General features: G+C 39.6%; 1 protein-coding gene across 4 annotated transcripts in view; it reads right to left on the minus strand.

Annotated features, from left to right (window-relative positions):
• LOC132109624 (protocadherin-19-like) overlaps positions 1–21377 on the minus strand; it is a 58391-nt gene that overhangs the window by 13559 nt on the left and 23455 nt on the right. For all 4 annotated transcript variants that reach the window (XM_059515862.1, XM_059515860.1, XM_059515859.1 and 1 more), the window contains exons 3-4: positions 11244–11302; positions 8948–9120 (exon numbers count right to left, since the gene is read on the minus strand). In XM_059515862.1, the coding sequence (XP_059371845.1) occupies positions 8948–9120; positions 11244–11302 (232 nt within the window). The remainder of the gene's footprint in view (positions 1–8947; positions 9121–11243; positions 11303–21377) is intronic.

A 21377-nucleotide genomic window follows, 5' to 3' on the forward strand; every position in this document is an offset into this window, starting at 1 on the left:
GAACTTTGCATTTCTTAAAGAATTCTCTAACAATTTATCAAGGTTTCCACAAAAACACTGATTGATATTAATAATAAATGTTTCATGGGCATCGTATCAGCATATTAGAATGATTTCTGAAAAACCATGTGACTCTAAACACTGGAAAATTGGCTGCTGAGCACAGCATACTTTTTTTCAAAAACTATCATCTTACCCACCCCAAATTTAGAGAGTGAAGTTAGCTCCCATTATTATTATTTTTTTTTATTTTACCAGCTACACATTTTTAATTATGGTTTTCTGTATTTCACAACAGGGTAGCATTCTGCAGGATCAGGAGCAAAGCCTATGAGAGGAGTTTGACATGGGAGCTAATGATCCTGAGACATCTATCACCAATGGGAATCATGCAAGTGACAGCTCAGATTAGGATGGAGACATATTAGAATTTCTGCAATGTTAATGTGACAGAAATTATGAGTAAGACTGCATATTATCCTTTAACATGGGAAGACAAAAAGGGTCTGAGCCCCTGCTGTGATGTTTAGCACATTTGGTTGTGTTGATCACTAGTCTTGCAGTGCAGCAGCCCATTCCAACCCACTCTTTAATGGATAGTGCACGAGAGCTGGTGAGCATCATTAAAAAACCCATTTTGAGGCCTCCTTGTCTCCCATTAAACTTAACAGCCAGCCTCCCCCATTAGTTTTTATCTTCCTTTTTGAGGGGTTGGGGGCAAGATCCCTAAAACCATGAAGGTTAATTGGCTACCTAGAGGATAGAGTGATTTAGTTCAATCTCCACTTTTTGGAAGCCTTGAAAACAGACCATAGGGGCAGAATGCAGAAAAACAAAGTCTGTTGCAGTGCCACAATCAGAATGCACACCACATTTTTTTTCCTCTGAGGAAAACGGCTGCTTAAGCTCTGGGGAGAGCTGACCACTTTGAAAGGAAAAAAAGGAGGGAATTTGCACGTAAAAGGTTTGCTGAGGTTTTCCGCATTGTGAAGCTGACTTTATACAGAGATGAAGCCTTTGGGCAAGGTGGGGAAGCTCCCAGGGTTTGGGGCCGTAACTGATCTCACTCACCAGTTCCTGTCTTTAGTCTTTCATCAATAGCTGATAATATGCCCAGCTGAAGACATTTCTATGCAGGGGGAATATAAACTAAATTTTAACCCACTGAGATCATCTGCAATGGTCTGAGGGAGGATGCAGTGAGGACAGAAGGATGAAGGGGTGAGGAGATGAAGGCATGCCTGTGAACTCTGTCAGTCATTGCCCGTTTGATGATACGCGTGCGTATGCGTATCAGCCCATCATTTCATGTTTACACCAGGGCAAATGAATATACATCAGAGTGGCAGGATACAGAAAGGCCAGCTGCCCAGGGTTTTAACCTTTTCGGAATGGCTGTAATTACCTCAGACGGGCAGGAGGTGTCAATTTACTGTTGCGATTCAGGATGAGTCGTAATACTTAATATGGAATGCCATAATGGGTTGTATGAAGACAAAACCGGAAATATAGCAGAGAAAGGGAATGGTCTAGAGCTTCTCCGCACTCAGATGCATGCTGCGTTATTATAAAGGGGATTAAAAGAGAAATTCTCACACTGCCGCAGTGACAGAGCAGCCAGTTCTCCCTTGTATTTTCCATCTTTTTCTCCTCTTTTTTCTCTCTCTCTCTCTCTCTCTCTCTCTCTCATTCACGCTCACTCCCCTCTCTCTTTTCTACCCAGCTGCAGTGATAAACGTCTCTTTGTATTCTGGACAGAAAACTGCTGGGTACAATGTACATGTCAGAAGACTGCAGCGGTGAAGGAAGAAAAAAAATCAGCTGAGTTTATTCGTAATATTTCCTTGAGTGTGTGAACACTGGCGATCCAAGAAACAAAGTGCAGTACACAACTGACATCTGCTAAAGTAAATAAGGTGTGCAGCAGATTATAGTGTTTGTATAAGCGTGGGTGTGTTATGTAAGTGTGGATGGCTCTTGTAATCTGCGCGCATTTCAGTGGACACGCGTTTCGTTTTTGTCCGTGAGCGTGGATCAAGAATGTCGAGATTTAGTGAAGCGAGCTGAGCTATTCTAATGGGAGTTAATGGAGTTGAGTGGGGCTTGCTGTGGGTGCTTTGGGCTTCATGCCAGCAGGGATCTCATCCTACCGTCTATTAAACCGCCTGCCCACCGAATGCGGCTCACTTTTTCGCAGCACTCGCCACACAGTCCAATCCAATCCCTGTCAAATAGAGAGTGGCTGTGAGGATGGAGGTCTGGTTCAGCTCGGCATCGGCATTGATGAAATTTCTGATTGGATAAATTTCCTAGTTCTCTGTGTGTGATCTGCAATTTACATGACCCTTACAGGGCTCAAATATATATTTATATTTCCTTTCTTTTTTATATATATACTTCTGCTGGGCCTGCCAATATTTCCACTGACCCCGAAACAAAAGAATGATTGATTTTTTTGGATTTGAATCTGGATATGTCTACACTGTAATATAAACTGCATGAATTCATAAACACACTTTTGCTGGAAACAGTGGGATGAAATACAAAATATTACTGATTGGTTTGTAGATTTCAACAAAATATCTGGAAATTTGACAAAACTTTTTTTCTACCAAAAAACTGTGTTTGCAATCCATGGATAACATTATCTTGACGACATATCAGCAGAATATTGAAGACAATTTCCACCACTTAAATAAATTAATAAAAACATTGTTTCTTAAATCATAAATAACTATCATATGTCAATTATGAGGTGAAAATTCCAAATTATAAGTGTGAATTAAGACAAATAAATTCTGACAATTTTTTATTGTCATCATAACTTTTTGCCTATTTGTCTTATCTAAATTTGGACTCATATTTCTGTCTTGTATCATCATTATAATTTGTCATTATTGACTTTGTATTTTAGAATTTTAACTGTCACAATTTTTACTTTTTTATCTCATAATGAAAATTGTGTCATAATATTGACTTGGTACGTCAGAATTTCAACTTTAAAATGTTAAGTTCGAATTATTTTTGTTGTGGAAAAGGGCTTCCATAGCATAATTTTCTAACAACAGGGCAGAACAAATCACTGAAAACCAAGTGGATGGATTGATGTAAAAGATGAATGTACAGTGAATGTAAACTTCTCTGTGGCAGGGACAGCCTGTCAAGAAATCTCTTACACTGACCAGCGGACCATCCTAATTCTGAGCAATGCTCTGCTTCACCTGGGTAGAAAAATCTGGGAAGGGATGCAAGAAATGCTTACTTGGAGACCTGGGCTCCCCAGTAGCAGTTGTTACAATGAGCCCATTACACATGGAGAGGGTGCAAGAGCCCTCCACTGGGATGGACTTTGTCTCACCTCACTATTAGTTACGTTCCGGTTACAGCACAGCTAGGGGAGCAGTGTGGTTAGTTTCTTTCTACCTTCTGCTCCCTAGAGGATGCTTTGCCCCAGGCTTAGTTGTCTGTGGATTTTCATGAGTTTGAGAGAGAGAAAGTAATATGGGTTTGGGTGAGGGCCACGAGTCTGGAAGGGCAAGGAGGGTACGGAGCAGATGGACATGAGGATGAAAGGTGGGTGGGCAAGAAATCCAAGGTAGTTAAAGACAACTCTCCAAACAAACAGATCAATCAGGAGAATACAATTTTGCACACTGCAGATAGCGTGGCACCACGTTTCAGCTGAACTATCAGGCTAAAACCCTCACTCAATCCTTTTCCTTTTTTACAGTCTCTCTCTCATTAACCCTTAGATGCACACTTTTTCATTTCTCTTTCCTTTCTGTCTCCCAAATTGACTTGAGATTGGTGTTCTCACCGTGACTATCAAAAAGCACATTACCTTGCCTTAATCTTCTCCTCTATGTTGAGCATGAGGCCAATCTCCCAGCATTCCTATCTTCACAAAATTGCACACAGTTACATACATGTTCAACAAACAATTGGGATTCAGCCTGTTTTCTGAGGAGATTATTAACATGCAGCCACAAGCATTGGTCCTGAATAAGAAATGAAATCCTGAGCCCACTTTTCCTCAATGTCCCGCTCTCTTTCTCACTTTCCATGAATCAAAGCCAGGATTGTCTGCAAAATGAGCTGTCAACCGAGGGTTTGCAATAAGATACATCAACCTCATTGCCAACCCTACAAATAATGAACCACTCCCTTTTTCCCCCTCTGATATGTTCAATAAGCTACCCATAACAAGTGCAGAAAGATAAGAAGCCCCCTCTTGAGCTGATTAAACCCCATTCCGAGTTTTCAGAAGAAGGGTTTTGGAAACTGGGGATTCAAGGCAGAGCAGTGATATTCAGAGTTATGTGATTGTATGAGATGTTTTTATGTTTTGAGAGGAAGGCACACCTTCAAAGAGAACGACCCCAAGGCCTGAGTACGGCATGAAAGCTCTGAATAAAAACACGATTAATTTCCTCATTTTTACACTCTGTTGTGAAGGTAACCGCTGCAGAGTTAAGCTCCAACACCTTGCAGTAATACTCTGACACCTTATAGAGAGAAAAATGCTTGAATGCATGAAAAATAAACAGCACATTTAAGAGGCATTCACACAGGCACTCTGTCTGTGCTATTTTTTAATCACTATTCTATTTTACACAGTTGGATCTGGCCAATATACACGTCCTGTTCAAATCCATTGTATTTTGTCTAGCTTGTTTTTATTTCTTTTTTTTTTACACAAGAATACATCACACTCTACCAGTGTTTATATACCTGTATACAAAACCCTTTCTTCTCAAACATTCTTAGTTCCACCAATAGCCACACACATTTAAAAGTGAAATTCAGTGAGCCTTTAATGTCTGATTCAGTCAAATGTTAATAATATTTTTTTTAGGGAAAGTCAGCTGTCAGAATGCACCCTTGAGGCTGCAGTTCAGTTCAGAGTCGAGAGAAAACCGCACCAAACTGTCAAAGACATCATTTCACTTGTTCTCTGCACCCTGCTTACCTGACTCTGAGTCCTCTCTCTGTCTTTCTCTGTTCCTATCTTAATTTTGACATCTGTCAGCATTTCCATTAGGTGATCAGAGGCCCCCACGCAATAAATAAATAAAATAAAAAATAAATAAATGTTCACCTAAAAGTTTAGGGTGAGCCTGCAGAGCAAAAACTGATTTTTATACTTGTCAATTCCTTTAATATTAGGGAAAACTGGCTGGGAAGTTGAGCAGTGTGGGCACGTATACAGATCTTGCCAGTAGCGGATTGGAAAGAAGGAGAGGGTGAATGAGGGCGAGAGGTTTGGAATAGGTGGGGAGGGGTCCATGGGGGGTGATGGAGACAAAAAGGGAAACTCTTTTATCAATTTCATCAAAATCAATTAGAAGCCGGAGTCCGTTGATGGGGCACTGGGTGGTGGAGGGAGTGTGAAATCCCGGGGCATGGGAGGAGATACAAGCCCATGGGGACAGAGGAATTGATGAATAAAAGACTCCCGGAGTCGGGGACACTCTGAGTGGAACATGCTGGAACTCAGCAGCTGCAAATTGAGCTGCCAAAGCTCCTCAATCTCCTCGGGGGGTGGGAAAAAAGAGAGCGGAGAAGAAGAGCTTAATGGTGACTGTCATTTTGTCTGGTGGGACTGGAAACTCTACAAATAGCCTTCAACCAGACCTCTGGCCTAGAACAAACAGTCGGTCCTTGAGATTCAGAGATTCTTTTGGGACTGTGAATGCTCTTGAAGGTATGCGGAAAGTAAACGCACAAATATTTTTCATGTTTATGTGCTATTTATATCAGGCACCATCGTCCTCAAGAGTCTTTTTCTAGTAAACTGATATATAATTCAATGCAAGGAGGCTTTAAAGGGATCAGTCAGTGACGTCCACACTGTAACACATTCATCACTGTTTCACTGAGCACTGTAGGTAATTCTGCCCTAATGCAATCATTAGTCTTGCCTCTTGACCACTACGGGCCTGCTACAGTAGCATTAGCACCGTCTCCCACGATTTCCTGTCAAGGACACGCCATCTCCCAATAAGTACAATGTTTTGTGTCATAGAAGCCACTATAAATTGCCCTATTCTTGAAAGAAAAGGAGCACAAACTGCAGGAAAAGAGACATAGATCCTGGTAATAGAATAAAAGGCTATGAAGGAAGCACCCCTGAGGAAGTGTTTGTGTATTGTGTATTAAGAGACTACAGTCCTAAGAGGGCTTTTTCCCCCTGTTCTCACACTCCATCTCACAATGGAAAGAGAAATTGGGGAGGAGCCATTTTAAAACCGGAGGTAACACTGTGTCCCTGGTGCAAACGTTACCTTTTCAAAGAGCTGCGTGAATCATAAACATTTACACTGCTCGAGAGCCTGGGGAGCCAGACGGGAGGGAGCATGCTATCCCTCAACTTCCTGCCTCTGTTTGTTTTCAGGAAGAATGAGGGTGAAAAAAAAACATGAAAACAAAAAGCAAAACGGGGCAACAAAGAAGAGTCTTTATATCCTGAGTCTCTGTTTATGTCCTTTGGCAATTGCAGTTTAAACTTGTTTCACTGTACTAGAACACTAAAATGGTAGATCAGAGGTATTCCCACTATAACCGACATATGCCTCAGTGTCCTGGTGAATGAGTGTGTCTGGTTCCAAGCTGGGAATTCTGCCTCATGTTGGTTTTCAGTGATTCTGTGATTGTCTAAATTTATTACACTTACATCAGACTCTAGTGTAGCAACAAAACCCAACAAAACAAGTTAAAAGAGTAGACAAACACTGGAGGTTCTATCACAATTTTCAGCAAATGGTCTACCTGAGGTTTCTTAGTCTCGTCCCAGGATTGAAAGTCTCATCCTGGGTATCATGTTTTGGGCCAAGTAAGTCAGTGAGTCAGCAAGCAACTTAGTAAAGCGCAACAGCGCCCACTTAATTTTTCAGCAGCATTTTAAGCTACTAACCAAACTGGGCAGCTACGAGATGAATCACAGCACTGTAAACTTTGAGATAATGTAGGAGATAATGAAATAATGTAGGCTGATGATTTTGACAAAAGCATATACCATTGATTAAGAACAATATAGTTACCAGTAGGACTGTCTTTGAAGGTTTAGAAGTTATTATTGAAAATCAATTACCTTGCAAAGAAAATGGCAGAGTTTCAGGATTGCAATGGAGGATTAATTCCATTATATTTCTGGATATGTAAGGACGATGGTCAGTTAATTTCATATTTTTCAACAGGCTTTAAAAATAAAAAATAAATGGCTTTGGCACACGAGTGGCTAAACAAATGAGAGCTGTATGTCCACTGCACTGCATTTCATTGGGGACAAAGGGCCTGTAGATGCTGCAGAATAATATGATAGAAGACAAGCCTCAAAATGGCATTAGTATCTGATACTTGTCACCATCTAATGGTTACCTTTGGTTAAAACTGATTGCAGAGATGTTAAAGTGCTTGCTCATTTTGCTTATCTGCTATCCTTTATTTTTAATATTTGCTTGCTCATGAGCAGATCAGAGCTTTGCTAATGGTAAAATGGCTGACCTGGAAAGGCTTCATCTACTTGTAACATTCTCTGTGTACATTTTTCTAATTGTGTCAAATTATGTGAGTGCCGAGTTGGAGGGTTTGTCAGAGTGCATTTTATAAGTCCTATATATATATGCATTTCTCTTACCAAGAGACATCTACAATAGCTTAAACTGTAGTCATGAGACCTGCTAATCATTGTTCATTATACGTTGACAGAAAGTTGGCATTGGAAGAAATGCAGAAAGATCTCCATCGTGGAAACCCAGAGGCTTATAAATCCTCTCAGCGGTTTCCAGAGCTCAGACAACACGTGGATGCCGCGGCAAGCCTAACGACACTCAAACAAATCTGCTGATGCATCTGACGCATTTACATATAAAATGTAAATGAGAGGAAGTTTCCTCCTCTCCGGTTGCCAGGTAGCCATACGTCTTACAATTCATCTGGAGAACAAACCGCCTAATTAGCCTGCGGGAATTAGCCATAGAGCACACGATCTGGACCAAATGAGATCTTAATTGGTTCACCTGCCAGTTCTACATAATTCAAGCTCCTGCTTTACAGAGGGGAAAAAATACAGTGAGGAGGAACAAGTTAAATTCTTTTATAGCCCTTGACTCAGTCTTTTCTCTTCCTTAGCTCTCTTATTAGGCTCTTCTTCCCCAAGCAAGACGCTGAGATCTGTAAGCAGTACTATGAGTCAGACGCAGCCAGGGTTGATTTTGCACATCGCAGGCAAGCCACAATGCCTCATGTTCTTTAAACTTCAATCTGAGAGACCGTCCTGCCGATTTTAATGACCTCGTCTCCCTCAGAAATGCTCTTTATTCTGCTCTCATTCTTTTCAGCAAATGTCAAGCTCTCATTGTAATTCAGAAAATTGGTTGACTAATTTCCATCCGACAAGAATTGAGTTCTCACTATTGACTATTAGCGGCCGCTGGAGGTGTTCAATTGTTCTAAATTACACAGATCCAAGGCTGATTGAGCATGACAACACAAAACAATCAGTGCAATAAAACCATTCGGAGCCCTCTTTTGGTCTTCTCCGCGCTTTGATTCTCTGTAGCGCTGCCACTCGTCGCTCTATAACTTTGTAGCGTTGAGTGGCAGTAGCTGAGAGAGAACATGACCTCCTACTGACTCCTGCCAACATACCGGATGTCTTTTACGGCAGTCGAAAAAAAAGAAACATCAACATTAATTCCCTGCTAAATGATCCTCGTGAATTATGCATGAGGAGACTGTGTGATATGTAGATTTCCACCTTCAACCTTTGTCAGTGTAATTGCTGCCATTTAGGTCTGGATCTGAAGTGTTGCAGTCAACTGTAGATGTGGCTCACATCCGTCAATAATGTTCCCGGGCTTGTATCAAAGACACGCCAGGAAGAGAAGTGCTGCCTGTGCATTTTTTTTCTGGATGCTTTCAGCTAGTCGAGACCTTTCCGTCTTACCTTGGTCAGGTAGCTGCGAGTTGTTGGGGGGAACGGTCATATTCAGTACGTCATTGACAGCTGTGTCGGCATAGTGCCCTCTCTGTACATCATGTTCGCTGTCGGTTTGGTCACTCTCCTCATGGCCACTGTCCTTCAGACTGTTTCCTTCCATGTCCTTGAATGTTGAGGTGCTATAGCCAGGTGAAGTAGAAAAACGAGAGAGAAAGAAGGGAAGTGTTATTTAACTGTTAAATTTGGTTTCATCACTCTTCACCCAGTGCTACCTTTATTTAGCTCTTAGCCACACATATGGTAAAGCTGAAAAGAGGCGGCTTTTCTCACATTCTGATATGGTGGGGTAAAGGGTCATGATTTAGGTCATGTGATGATAATGTAGGTAATGAATTACAGTGCTGACATATTTGATTTTTTTTTGGTATTTTTTATTTTTATTTGTTCTGACTTTTGTGACATCTAATGGCTTTAGTATACATAAATGACTCACCTGACATCTGTACTATGTTTATGATATATTCAAAAGGTCTATAAAATTCATCTTCTGGAATGGCATGAGGGTGAGTAAATGATGGCAAAAATGTAATTCGTGGGTGAACAAAAAAGTATGACTTTAAAACATATTTCCATGTAAAATGTGAATAAAAAAAAGCTATCAATATTTGAGCTATCAATATTTTTCTGGAAAAGAAAAGCTTTCTTATTTTGACAAAAAGCTACAAATATTTGATTTCATGGGGTTTTCAGAGTAAAAAAAAAATCTTATTAAGGAGAACTTATTTTTGACACATACATTTAGGGAAGTTTAAGTAGAGATATAACAATTTGAGCAAACTGTGGCTTCCTTCTTTACCCTAATTCACTGACATAAAAGAGCGAGTGGAGGGAAAAAGCTGCCAATTGACAGCTGCAGTGCATAAGCCTGATTTCCCTTAATTTGATAGTTAGCCCAGTGGAACACATTCTGCCTCTGAAGCAACAGCGAGAATCAGAAACGCATGCATACACATACACACACTGACATACATAGACAAAAGCATCTCTGTAGCCTCTTCTAAGGAGAAAGATAGGAGGAAGAGAGAGAGTGAAGGATTCCAGCAATGTCACTGCAATGGTGGTAGTGAAGCCTCTGATTTTATCAGTCTAATTGCACCTGTCCCAGTCTGTTCGCCCACAGGCTCCGGAGGGGATTTCTTTGTAGTGTCGCAGAGCCAAACAGCCGACACTGGAATACTCTTTGTTTATGTAAACATAGGCAATGCTTTTTTCAGAAGATAAAATTGCTGTAATTGGTTTGAAAAATGCAGTACTAAGGTAAACTGCAATGTTTTTTTGCTCCAGGTAAGAGAGGCATTGCGGTCCTGGTGCACATCTGTAGCAGCCGGGCCCCAGGCGGCCCAGGACCTTCATTAGGGATGTCTGCATGCCAATGCTCTGTGTCAGTCAATAGCCTCCTTTTAGGTGGACTGAGGAATGCTGGCCAAGTCCTGCCAGTACAAAAGATCTATTGTCCTTGCTCTTTTCTTCCACAATGCAAAATAAGGATACCTTTTCCTTATCTCTGTAGTCTTACAAAGCCCTCCTTGTGTGTACTGAGGAAGAATCCTCTGGAATTCCAGGATTTAAACTCTTGTAGATTTAGCTATCTGATTAACATCTACATGGATGTAGCTTAAACGCCCAAACCTCTGCTCTGGGCTACAGCTTTAATATTCTCTAACATGTCATATGTATACACGTTTTTTGCAGGGATTTGATGAAATTATTAATACGGGAGAAGAAAGCAGAACTACCCAATGAGGATGTGCTTAATCACTTGTGATCCTAAATTATTAAAGCTTAACATTTGGCATTTGTAAACATGTTGAGTATTAATATCTTGCCTACTGTATGTGGCCAAACCCTAAGATGGTTTAAGAGCCAAAAACATATTTTCCAATAAAGATTTTTAATAACAAATTCCATCTTATTTTTTTTTGTGTGTGAGATAAAAAGATACTAATGTAAGTACAAATGTACCATACTATAACTGCATGTCCATCCACTACAACTAAAATGCAAAAACATCTCATTCTGAAATATCCATCATCAGAAACCCGAAACAATAAAAACCTAGTGCATCTGATCAAGGTGAGAGAAAGCGGAATCTATAGTACATAAATTGTATTCTATTACACATGCAAATGGTGAGCACATAAAACAGAACATTAAACAGTTAAAAAAAGGTATGATCTTGCCGCTTTAAGAATGCATCTAAATGAGTGAGATAAGTTAATCTGATTGCTTTATAAAGACATACCTTTTAATTAGGTGAGCTCTGCTGTTTACATAACTGGAGTCAATGGAATAATTCTCCGTCTGGGGGAAAGAGACAGAATTAAAGAGAGAGAGAAAGAAAAAGAAAGAGAGAGAGAGAAAACAAAAATGAATTTAATTACGCAGCAACCAAAATAATGTCACCAGTAATTGCCTTTCAATAGAAATGTTATTTTACACAGAGACTAGTTAGCTGCCTGGGCTTTCAAAGGCAAACTCTCCCATTCTCTTTCTAAGCACATGTGGCCTGTTCTGCTGCAGTGAGTCTGCTCCTGTCGTCACTCCTCCAGCCTCCCCCCACCCACAAAACCATCCTTAGTCAGACCACGCTCTTCAAAATGTCATTAAGCCAGATAGGGGAACAGAAGGAGGGGTTGGGGGTTAGAGAAGAAAGTTTCCTCTCTTCCAGTGCTGCTTTTCCTCAAACCACTTTTGAGGATGCTAAAATAAACATATCAAAGAAATACATGGAGGAAGGAAATTAAGAGTATGCCAGGGGATTTTTAAACTTCACAAATGCAGATGAAAAGGCCTCAATGATCTGCATACGATGACTCTTTGACCCAATTTGAAAAAGAGACTTCAGAGTCCTCTGGAAAGCAGTGCTTTCTGAATAAATGAATAGAAGTACACAGTAGAACTGGGTGAAATATATATCAAGTATTTGTAGCATATTTGTGGTGGTATTACTAGTGTTATGAAATTAAGCAGAACAATGAATTATGCAAAGACTTTAATGCACTTTATATTTGGCCACAAAATTTTGCAAACAGCATGACTCATTTCACAATCCTCTTTGTCTTTTGCCTTGCAGGAATGAGAGCGTTAAGACAGACATGTTCTTAAGTCAGTGGTCTAAATGTTGGTAAATTCTATTCATTTCCATCAATCAGTTCAAATTTTCAATTGAATCAGAACTCTAGAACTCAACGATTCTTCTACATGGTCAAAATGTCTCCAAATGGCATTTTTCATATTTAGCGTTATTTGGTAAACAAATATATGAAGCGTTAATTTGCAGATAACTCAGTTTTTTAACAATTTCTCAAAAATCATGTTTTTTCATTATGCATTACATTTAATCTCAATCAAACTGCAGTTGGGATATTTTGATGAAGTAAAAATAACAAAAAAATACAGCACAATAAAACACAATGAAAACATTTAAAAAAAAAAAACTATCTGTTTTTGCAAATAAACTCTTAATATGTAAATCATTTTTTATGTTAATGACTATTGCTCTATTGGTGAATATAATTAAATGTGATTAAATATTATTCCTTGCGTTCATTTGGTTTTGTAATTGTAATTGTAATTTGTAATCTAACTAGCTAGCTAGATTCAACATGCAGGTATTTTCCATGGGGAGAAGCCTGCCTCCTCTCTAGACTTCAACTTCATCTGATTCTAAACCGCGACAGAAAAAGAAGTCGATGGCTTCCTTCCAGGGGTATGTCTAGCCATCAGCCCCCCTGACAACAGCAGACACCCAGACGATAAGAAGGTTAATGCAGACAGTGCAACACGACCAATGATTATGCCGCCAGCCAGGGACATTCATACTAGCTGCTGGGAGACAGATACAAGCTATCATAAATCACAGATGGAATAACTCTGCATAAAGATCTATGATCTCAAACACATGCGCATTTCCCCCATCTGTGTATATCAACAGTGGCTAGGAGATCCCTGCAGCGTGTGATGTGCACGTCAAGAATCGTAAACACTTAAAAGTGACATGTTAGTGGAATTAATTTCAAAAAGGATTATGGAATCCCACTTTTACAGTTTTTACTAATTATTTCTTGCTTTACATAGAAGTAATTCCCATCACTGTCCACCGTAGACCTTCCATCACCAGACAATGCACTGCTGAGTACCGTCTCAACTCCACACTCTCTAATTACTACTACACATGATAACATTTTAATTATAAGTGACAGCTGACCAGGCGTCGAACTGAGATTTTTGGGCTGGTGGAATCTGGACCCACTGAAGGTTAACGCTCTCTTTTGTGTATATGTGTGCATGTCTGTGTGTCTGCATGGGTGTTTACAATGGCTCTAATTAAACCTTAAGTCATTGTAATCAAGGAGATCATTTGTAAAAAGCCATTTTAATTAACATTATATTAGCAGACCACAATTTAGAACATACTCTTGTTTGTTCTCGATGCTGCTCACAAGGTAGTTATTTGCCTCTTTGTTCCTGACCAGCTTGACTCCATTAATATCAAAGTAATGGGCATGAGCAATTATTTCAGTACTCTAACAGGGCAGGTATATATATATATATATATATATGCAAAGAATTTAGTTTTTTATCCCACCTGTGCTCTACTTTAGTCCCTGTGAGAACTCATTACAGAGCCTTTCCATCTCTACGGTCGTCCACAAAAAGACTAATGAGCAGCAATGGACTGAGTAACAAACGGAAAGCTTCATTAAAAAGACAGTATACAAATTTCCAAATGATCTGCCTCCGTGTGGCCGGCCCATAATTGGTTCTGAGCAGCTCTATTCGGAGTTCTTCAGGGAGAATGAGATTCCAGGCTGTCCTTCTTGTGCGTCTGCACATACGAAGCTTTGCTCTCGCTCTCCTCGGCTGTGACACTTAAAACAAATGAGAGCCCTGTTGAAATGCAGTTATGCGGCGCGGATCGCTGACCCTTTTACGAGAAGAGTCGCTATCGATGATGCAGACTCAGTCATCTCAGCAGATTTCCTTCTGTTGACATTTTGATCTCTCTGCTTATATCAGAGTGGGCTAATTGGAGTAATAGCTTCAGTTATGCAAATGCGGCTGCTGTTCCACAGAGACATCTCACTGCTGGATATTACGAAACACGCTTCAATATCATATTCCAGCAGATATCAACATGTTCTTTCAAGAACATGACAGATAAGTGCTATTATTCCACAACAAAAGCATCTATTGATGTGTGTTGATGATTCGCTAATGGATCGTCATAATTAGTAAGCTTCATCCAAAAAGGGATATCAAACTGTATTATGCAACACTCCTTTGTGTTTTTCATTAATTCAGGTTGATGGCCAGAGGGCATTTAAGAGGCGCCCTTGGCCCTTATGCCAGAGAGCTTCCATGCATTAGCAGCAATCTTCCTGTAAAGTAATGTACTGTATGCCTACACCACTGACCGCCATCAAATCATAAGGGCTATCAATATTTCTTTCACAGAGGTCGGGTTTCAGACTCGGAGATGAGGGCTGCTTAAACTACAGACGAGCTGCCACAAATGGCTACTTAATCAGGTTCTACAATGTGTTGTTATGATCCGAGTGGCCCCAGTTTGGCGGCAGTGTCACCCTATCCCCTTAATTATAGTTGTGTTTCTTCCCACATACTTGAGGGTCCGGTGGGCCAAATCACACCCTAAGAGCTCTGTGAACAAAGGCGGAAAGGCCGGAGAGGAAAGTAATGGAAAGGGCACGGTAAACGAGACCCTAAGCTCATTTTTTTCCACTCTCTCTTTCTCTCTAACCCACAGACTCTAACCCCAACAGCCCTCCCCACCGAACTCCTCCGACTTCAGCCAGCGGAGAGGAAAAGCAATCTCCTCGCTTAGTTGCCGCTGTGAGATTTGATTTGCCTTCTTCTCAGCGTGACAATTGGTTCCCTAGTCCGGATGTGAGAGCATTCATTGTACGGGGGCCAGATGCACCGAGCGAGCGGAGCAGGAGGTCTTCAGGTGTCAAAGGAATGAAAAAAAAAAAAAAACACGTCACACCTCTGCTGCAAATTATATATTGTCTCTTCTGAGTTCATACAACAGCCCGTACCTGAATTTTCACATTCAAATTATGCAGTAATTCAAACAGCACACTATAACAGCAATTAATAATTATCAGACTGTACCCATGTTTTTACAACCGCAGATAAAATGCCTGTTAAATCTGATTTCAGGACACAAAACGAGTTGAATTAAGGCTTGAAGCAGTTCCTTTTTTTCATTTTAGGGAGTGGTTGGGAACAAAAAAATATGTGTCTTGAAGATCAAGCGAGTCTCCTTTTTCTTCTATCTCCACTAAAGTCCAAATACTCCTAATATGTCACAGTCAGAGGCAGAAACGCATATTCTCACTGCGCTTCCTCTGAATACAAATGCTGTGGCTAAATACATATTATTTAAAAAAAAAACCATATGTATTACATGAACTAAAAGAAAAGCAATATGAAGGACCTCAATTAAAATAAAACCATTCCATTTACTCAATTTAACAGCAGATCTGTACTCTGTGTTATTTGGAAGCTGAATCTTCAGTCATCTTAAGGCTCATTTACACAGTCCCCAGAGTGCTGGGAGGAAATTGGTACTCATAATGAGTCCTGTTGTTTATTTACCTCCGTCCACAAGGAGCTTACTGAAGAGAGGTTATCATGAGGCAAAGGCAGGTAGCGCATAGCTATTTTCTCATTAACAAAAAAAAAAAAAAAAAACCTGGAGACAGGCTTTGTTGAGCAGGGCTTAGTGATAGCAGCAGAAATGAGCCTGTAGCAAGGGTGGCATTTTCCACGGAGGCTTAGGAGATGTCTATATGTCTACAAATGTAGTGCTTCAGTGAGGCTGCATAGAAATTATGTGTTTACCGTTTGACTGCGTGAATGGAGCAGGGGAGTCTCACACCCACCGGCACACTGAAAGCCAATCTCAACATGGAGTCGCTCTTCACAGACATCACACACTTTCCCTTTCTTCTTTCTACAACATGCATGACTTCCTTTACTTTTATTTCCATTGTTTTCTTGTCTCGTACCTTCTCAAAGCCTTCTCTTTTCAATACACCATCTCTTTGGTGGATCTATGGCATCTCTAAACTGCATGGCACCCACGACGACAGGGACGGACCACTGCGGCTTCATCTCCACACCTGGTAGGAGTGGATTTATCCTTCCTTCCCCAGCTCAGAGAAACATGGCGCTCCTCAGCCCGGTGTTAGGTTGCCAACCCCTGATTATAGAATTTCCCATAGATCCTCTACCATCTGCTAGTTTATAGATTCCCCCACCCCCGCCTTCTCTTACAGACCGTGTGAGCCCTCAGGGAGGCTCGACGGTATAAAGGGAGGTGAAGGAGCGCCTCAGGCTCGCCCTGGCATCGGGATGAGATTACGTTTTCTATTTCTGCCTCTTCGGCAGGAGCCGTGATGAATATGAGGACTTGTTGACGTTTAATAGCGGCCGGCTACCTACAAACACAAATTATAACGAATCAATCGCTACGGGAGCCCATGTGATAAATAAGCTGCCATATCCTCGAGATCATTCCACTTCATCACCTGTCAATTCACACTCAACTTAATTTGGCCCGTTTCAAATCCATCTTATTATGAAAGGGAACCATTTCCAAGGGTAAACGCTTTTGGAGCTTTAAAAACTGTTTTTTTTTTTATTTATTTTATTAGTGGGTCCAAAGTGATTTGTTTTTTCCAAAAACAATTGCTGAAAAAAATAGGTAAAGGAATAATTTTTAAGTCGACATCCTGCGGTTACATCTGTATACCCTTCTTTGCATTATTCAACTAACTAGATCAGTGCTCCGTGGGGACAAAACAGTGTGTTACAAATGAGAAAACAATACGCTTCCCTACCTCATTCATTCAGGGTTGCTTTTCCTGCGAACTGTAGCAGATATATTTCCTTTAAGAAAACAATCACAAAGCTCTCATAAACAACGAAAGTAGGAACAGGTATTTCCCAGATCAACAGCTGCACCGTTAATCGAGAAGGGAGAAAAAAAATGCCCTTCTGTTTGATCCTGTAGAAGACTCAATCTACATATCCTAAGGACTATTAGCTTCATTCATTTTGTGTGTGATTAATTATGCATACATTAATAGCAACTATGTTAATAATTCATACAGTCATCATATGTCAGAACTCTGCCTTTTAGCATGATGATAAGATTTAAATAACCTTTCCTACCATGCATATCTGCATTTCTGCAAGGAGTGTCTTACTCTTGTGTTGTTTGCTAATGTAAGGCCGTATTCCTGATGTGTAGGGCTGCCCCCAAATAGTCGACTAAACGTTAGTCGATATTAAGAGGGCTTGGTCGAATACATTTTCATTAGGTGGTTAGTCACAAAAAAGAATCACGTGAAAAAATTACGCAATCAGGGGCTGCGCAGTCAGTGTATGACATGACATCAAAGCAACGAGAGTTTAACGAGATCTCGTGCCTCGCGGTATACCAAAGCGCACTTGTGGGAGAGGTGTCTGGCTGATGCTAATAATTATGTCAGGAAAAAAGTCCAAAGTGTGGGATCATTTTGAAAAGTCGAAGGACGACCCTAAAAAGGCTGTTTGCAAACTCTGCAGGCAAACATTTGCCTATCACTCGTCAACATCGAATATGTCTTATAATTTAAAACATGTAAGTAGTAACGTTAACCACCACATGGCCCCTCGTTTTAACAATAAGGATATAAACACATTTGCGCTGTTAAGTTAAATCATATTCATGCAGAGGAGGGTGAGCCCGAACCGAAAAAGGAAAAGCAGGCCGAGATATCCATGCTGATGGCCATTGATGAGGAGGAGCATGCAGAAGAGAAGGATGAACTAAAAATGTACTTGGCAGATAAAACAAAGGTTGATTCGGGACCATTGGCATGGTGGCAAAAAAATGAACATCGATATCCAAAGCTCGCTAAAGCAGCTAAACGCCTCCACTGTATCCCTTCCACATCCACTCCATCAGAGCGCATCTTTTCAAAGGCCGGCTTCATTGTGAACAAGTCGAGAATCTTCCCAACAATGTGGACAAGCTGGTGTTCCTCTCACATAATATGAAAAAAATCAAATCGAATTGAAAGCTTAGGTAAGAATGCTTAATTTCCTTTTTGTAGTGTTTCTGTTTGCTATCTGTTAGGCTATATTAAATATAATTTAATATAAAATTTAATAAATATAATATATTTTTATAACAGGTAGGCTATACAAATAAATAAATACATATTATTTTTATTTATTTGTTTTTATATAATGCAGAAGTTGTTTTTTATTCTGTAAGAAAAATTAGTCTGATGTTTGCAATTTGTTGTTTCAGGTCAAGACTCATTTGTCGTCTTAATGGCAGTTTGCGGTTTTGCTCTGATATTTTTGATTTGTATTAGTGTTCTTTAAATTATTTGTTCCACATTTTGTCTTAATTATAGTTGTTCTAAACAATTTAATCAAATACTTAGGCGTTTGATTTGTTTGCCGCCTTCTTTTTTATTCTAAGTTTTGGCGATGTGCCATGTGCATTTATTAAATTGTTTGTTTTTGTTAATTCTCCTTTTGAAGACTGTATTTTTACACCAAACAGCGTTTTTGCTACAGTATTTATTTGTTTGTTTTTTTGCGTTGTTTTGTACTAGGCCTAAGTTACTAATAAGTTTATTTAATTTATTTTAAAGAACGAATTTTAGTTTATTTTATTCAAAACTTTTTTTTTTTTTTTTTGACCTGTAACTGTTACAGTTTGTATTTTTTATAATAAATTATTAAAATGCACAGGCAGTCTGATTGCTGTTTTTATGTTATAATTAGCCTATAACGTTCCGGCCACTGATTTTTGTGTCCGTAAGCTCTGTATACTTTAAACACTTTACTGTTCTGTTTTAAGCGCTTCACTTTCATTTTGAACGCGCTAATATCACGCTTTAGCATTTTCTGTCATATGCAAGTGTTAAACTTCAACTTGGACTATACCTTTCCTTGTATATACGCAAGTTTTTATATTAATATCATAAATGAACGATTATTCGACTAATCGCTAAAATGCAGGAGTGTTAGTCGACTAGGAATATCTTAAGTCGGGGGCAGCCCTACTGATGTGACACTACTTTTTGATCTACTGTACTATGTGTATGTAATTTCTCTTTTACAAGAAGACTTGGGTTGTTGTTGGCCTGTGGTGTTTGGGAATTGATCAGATACTCTGTCCACTATAAATAGTTCTTTCGACGTTATGATATCCTTCTCGACCCGCAATGTGTGTCTGTGTGTGCGTTTCATAGATTCACAATCTGCTTGGATGTTTTACAGGAAGAAGACTGGTCATAATAGAAGGTGTATGTGTGCGTGTGTGATTGTGGTAGTGCGTGGGTGGGGGGCTTTGACTATCGCATTTCATTTTCAAAGGACAATTTAGCCATAGAAACTAATGAAACTCAAATGGCTGCAACTAGCAGAAGTCAGTCCAGTGGGATGTTATTCTAATTCAAATGCCTGGGCTTAACGACATTCACTCCTTTCATTCAAGCGGCTCCTCATATCCACCTGGCCTCACCTGGGATGGAATAGGAGAGTCTTCTTGATGCAAGATAACAGCAGTATATACAAACCTGTGCTGTTTCGCTAGCTTTTAGATAAATGGATGTGACACGCACAGGTTATTCAGTTAGAGTCTTTGTTTTCTTACAGCAAAACAGCTGCTTAATATATATATATATATTTCTTTTAGAATAATTTGATGAATAGAAAGTCTTTACTGTCAGTTTTGATCAATTTATTGTATCCATGCTGAATGAGCACAGATAAGCGTTGATTTCTGACCATACAAAACCATTTTGAATGGTTTTGTAAATAAATTTAAATATATAAAATTTGTAATATAAAGTCATTTTTCAAATGATTAACCTATCTTTTAATTTCAAATGATTAATCGCGATCAATCGCATACAACTATAAACGTTTTTGTTTGCACAATATATGTGTATAAATAAATATATTTAATATATAAACATAACCTATTTTTCTGAAATATATACATGCATGTGTGTATTTATATATACCTAATAAATATACACAGCACACATAGCCTACATATAGTATGTAAAGGTTTTTAATCGATTGACCGCACTACTTTTCATTAAAATCCTTAAACGACATTGTTTGTAACATCTAGCATTTTTAATGATGCTAAATTAGCTCATTCTTAAAATTACAGGTTTGCTCATTATAGATAGAATGAAAGAAAGATAGATGGATGCCAAACAACTCTAGCTGCACTGTTGAACATGAAGAGAGTGAGTGCTTCGCCTGTTATATTCACAGCTCAGGATGAGCACCATTGAGCCATTTTACACCATAGTCATGCATCTTTCTGTTTTTCTCTCCCACACAGACACACTCACTAATACACACAGAGACTCATTCGGCGGGCGTGAGTGGAGATGAGCGATGTGAACACCTTTACATCAGTGTAATATCCAGCACTGGGCTCCAGCAGGGAGTGCCGACTCATCCATTGTGGATGCTGCTTTTGTTATGAGTGTAAATCAAATATCCGCCTGACACTTTGATCCAAAATAATGACATAGTATCTCAGGGTATGTTCTCCCAAATATCTGTCAGCGTACTGAGATGTCTAACAGACGGTCCAACACCCCCACCCACCTACATTTTCAGTCCATTCGCCTCCCCGCTGATAGCACGGCACCTCTCTTCACAATGACAAGGCACAAAAGCATCTTTCCAGGCTTTTTTTTTCTCCTGTGGATGGAAATTTGCAGCAACTCATTACAGACTCTTAGTCTCCCCGGATATACTGACTGTCTGTCTCTGCCTCAAGTGCACTTTCTCTTTCTCACTGTGTCTTTTTATCTCTCTCTTCCCCCTTCTCTAAGATGGATTGAGCCAGCCTCATTATTGACATCTCCTTATTGACATCCTTTACAGATGAGAAGGTGTGCGTGGAGATGCAATGTGATGCAATGTGCAAACAGGAAGCGGTGCGGTAGGGTGCAGACAGAACTTCATCATCTTTTACTAATCCTTCCAACCTTCCCCACTTATTCAAACAAACAATGTTTACCGAATTCTTGGCTTCGGATCCCAGGCTCCACAGGCATGATGTAGCTGTTAGCACACAGTCTAGACACTTTGAAAGACTCAAGCTTCTCTATCTTTGCAGTATCTAATAATCATATGGATTTTTCATCTATCATTCAATGAAGCAATGAAGTTTGTGCAGCTTTGTTTTTCCTTAAATGCTTTTGAGAGTCTTAGATCTTGTCAATCTTCTGTGTTCCACAGATAAAAAAATAATGCATATAAGGGTGAGTAAATGTTTTAACCTTTTAAATATGTATTTTGTATAATTAAAATA

The sequence above is a fragment of the Carassius carassius genome, chromosome 29 (genome assembly GCF_963082965.1).
Source record: "Carassius carassius chromosome 29, fCarCar2.1, whole genome shotgun sequence".
Classification (NCBI taxonomy): domain Eukaryota; kingdom Metazoa; phylum Chordata; class Actinopteri; order Cypriniformes; family Cyprinidae; genus Carassius; species Carassius carassius.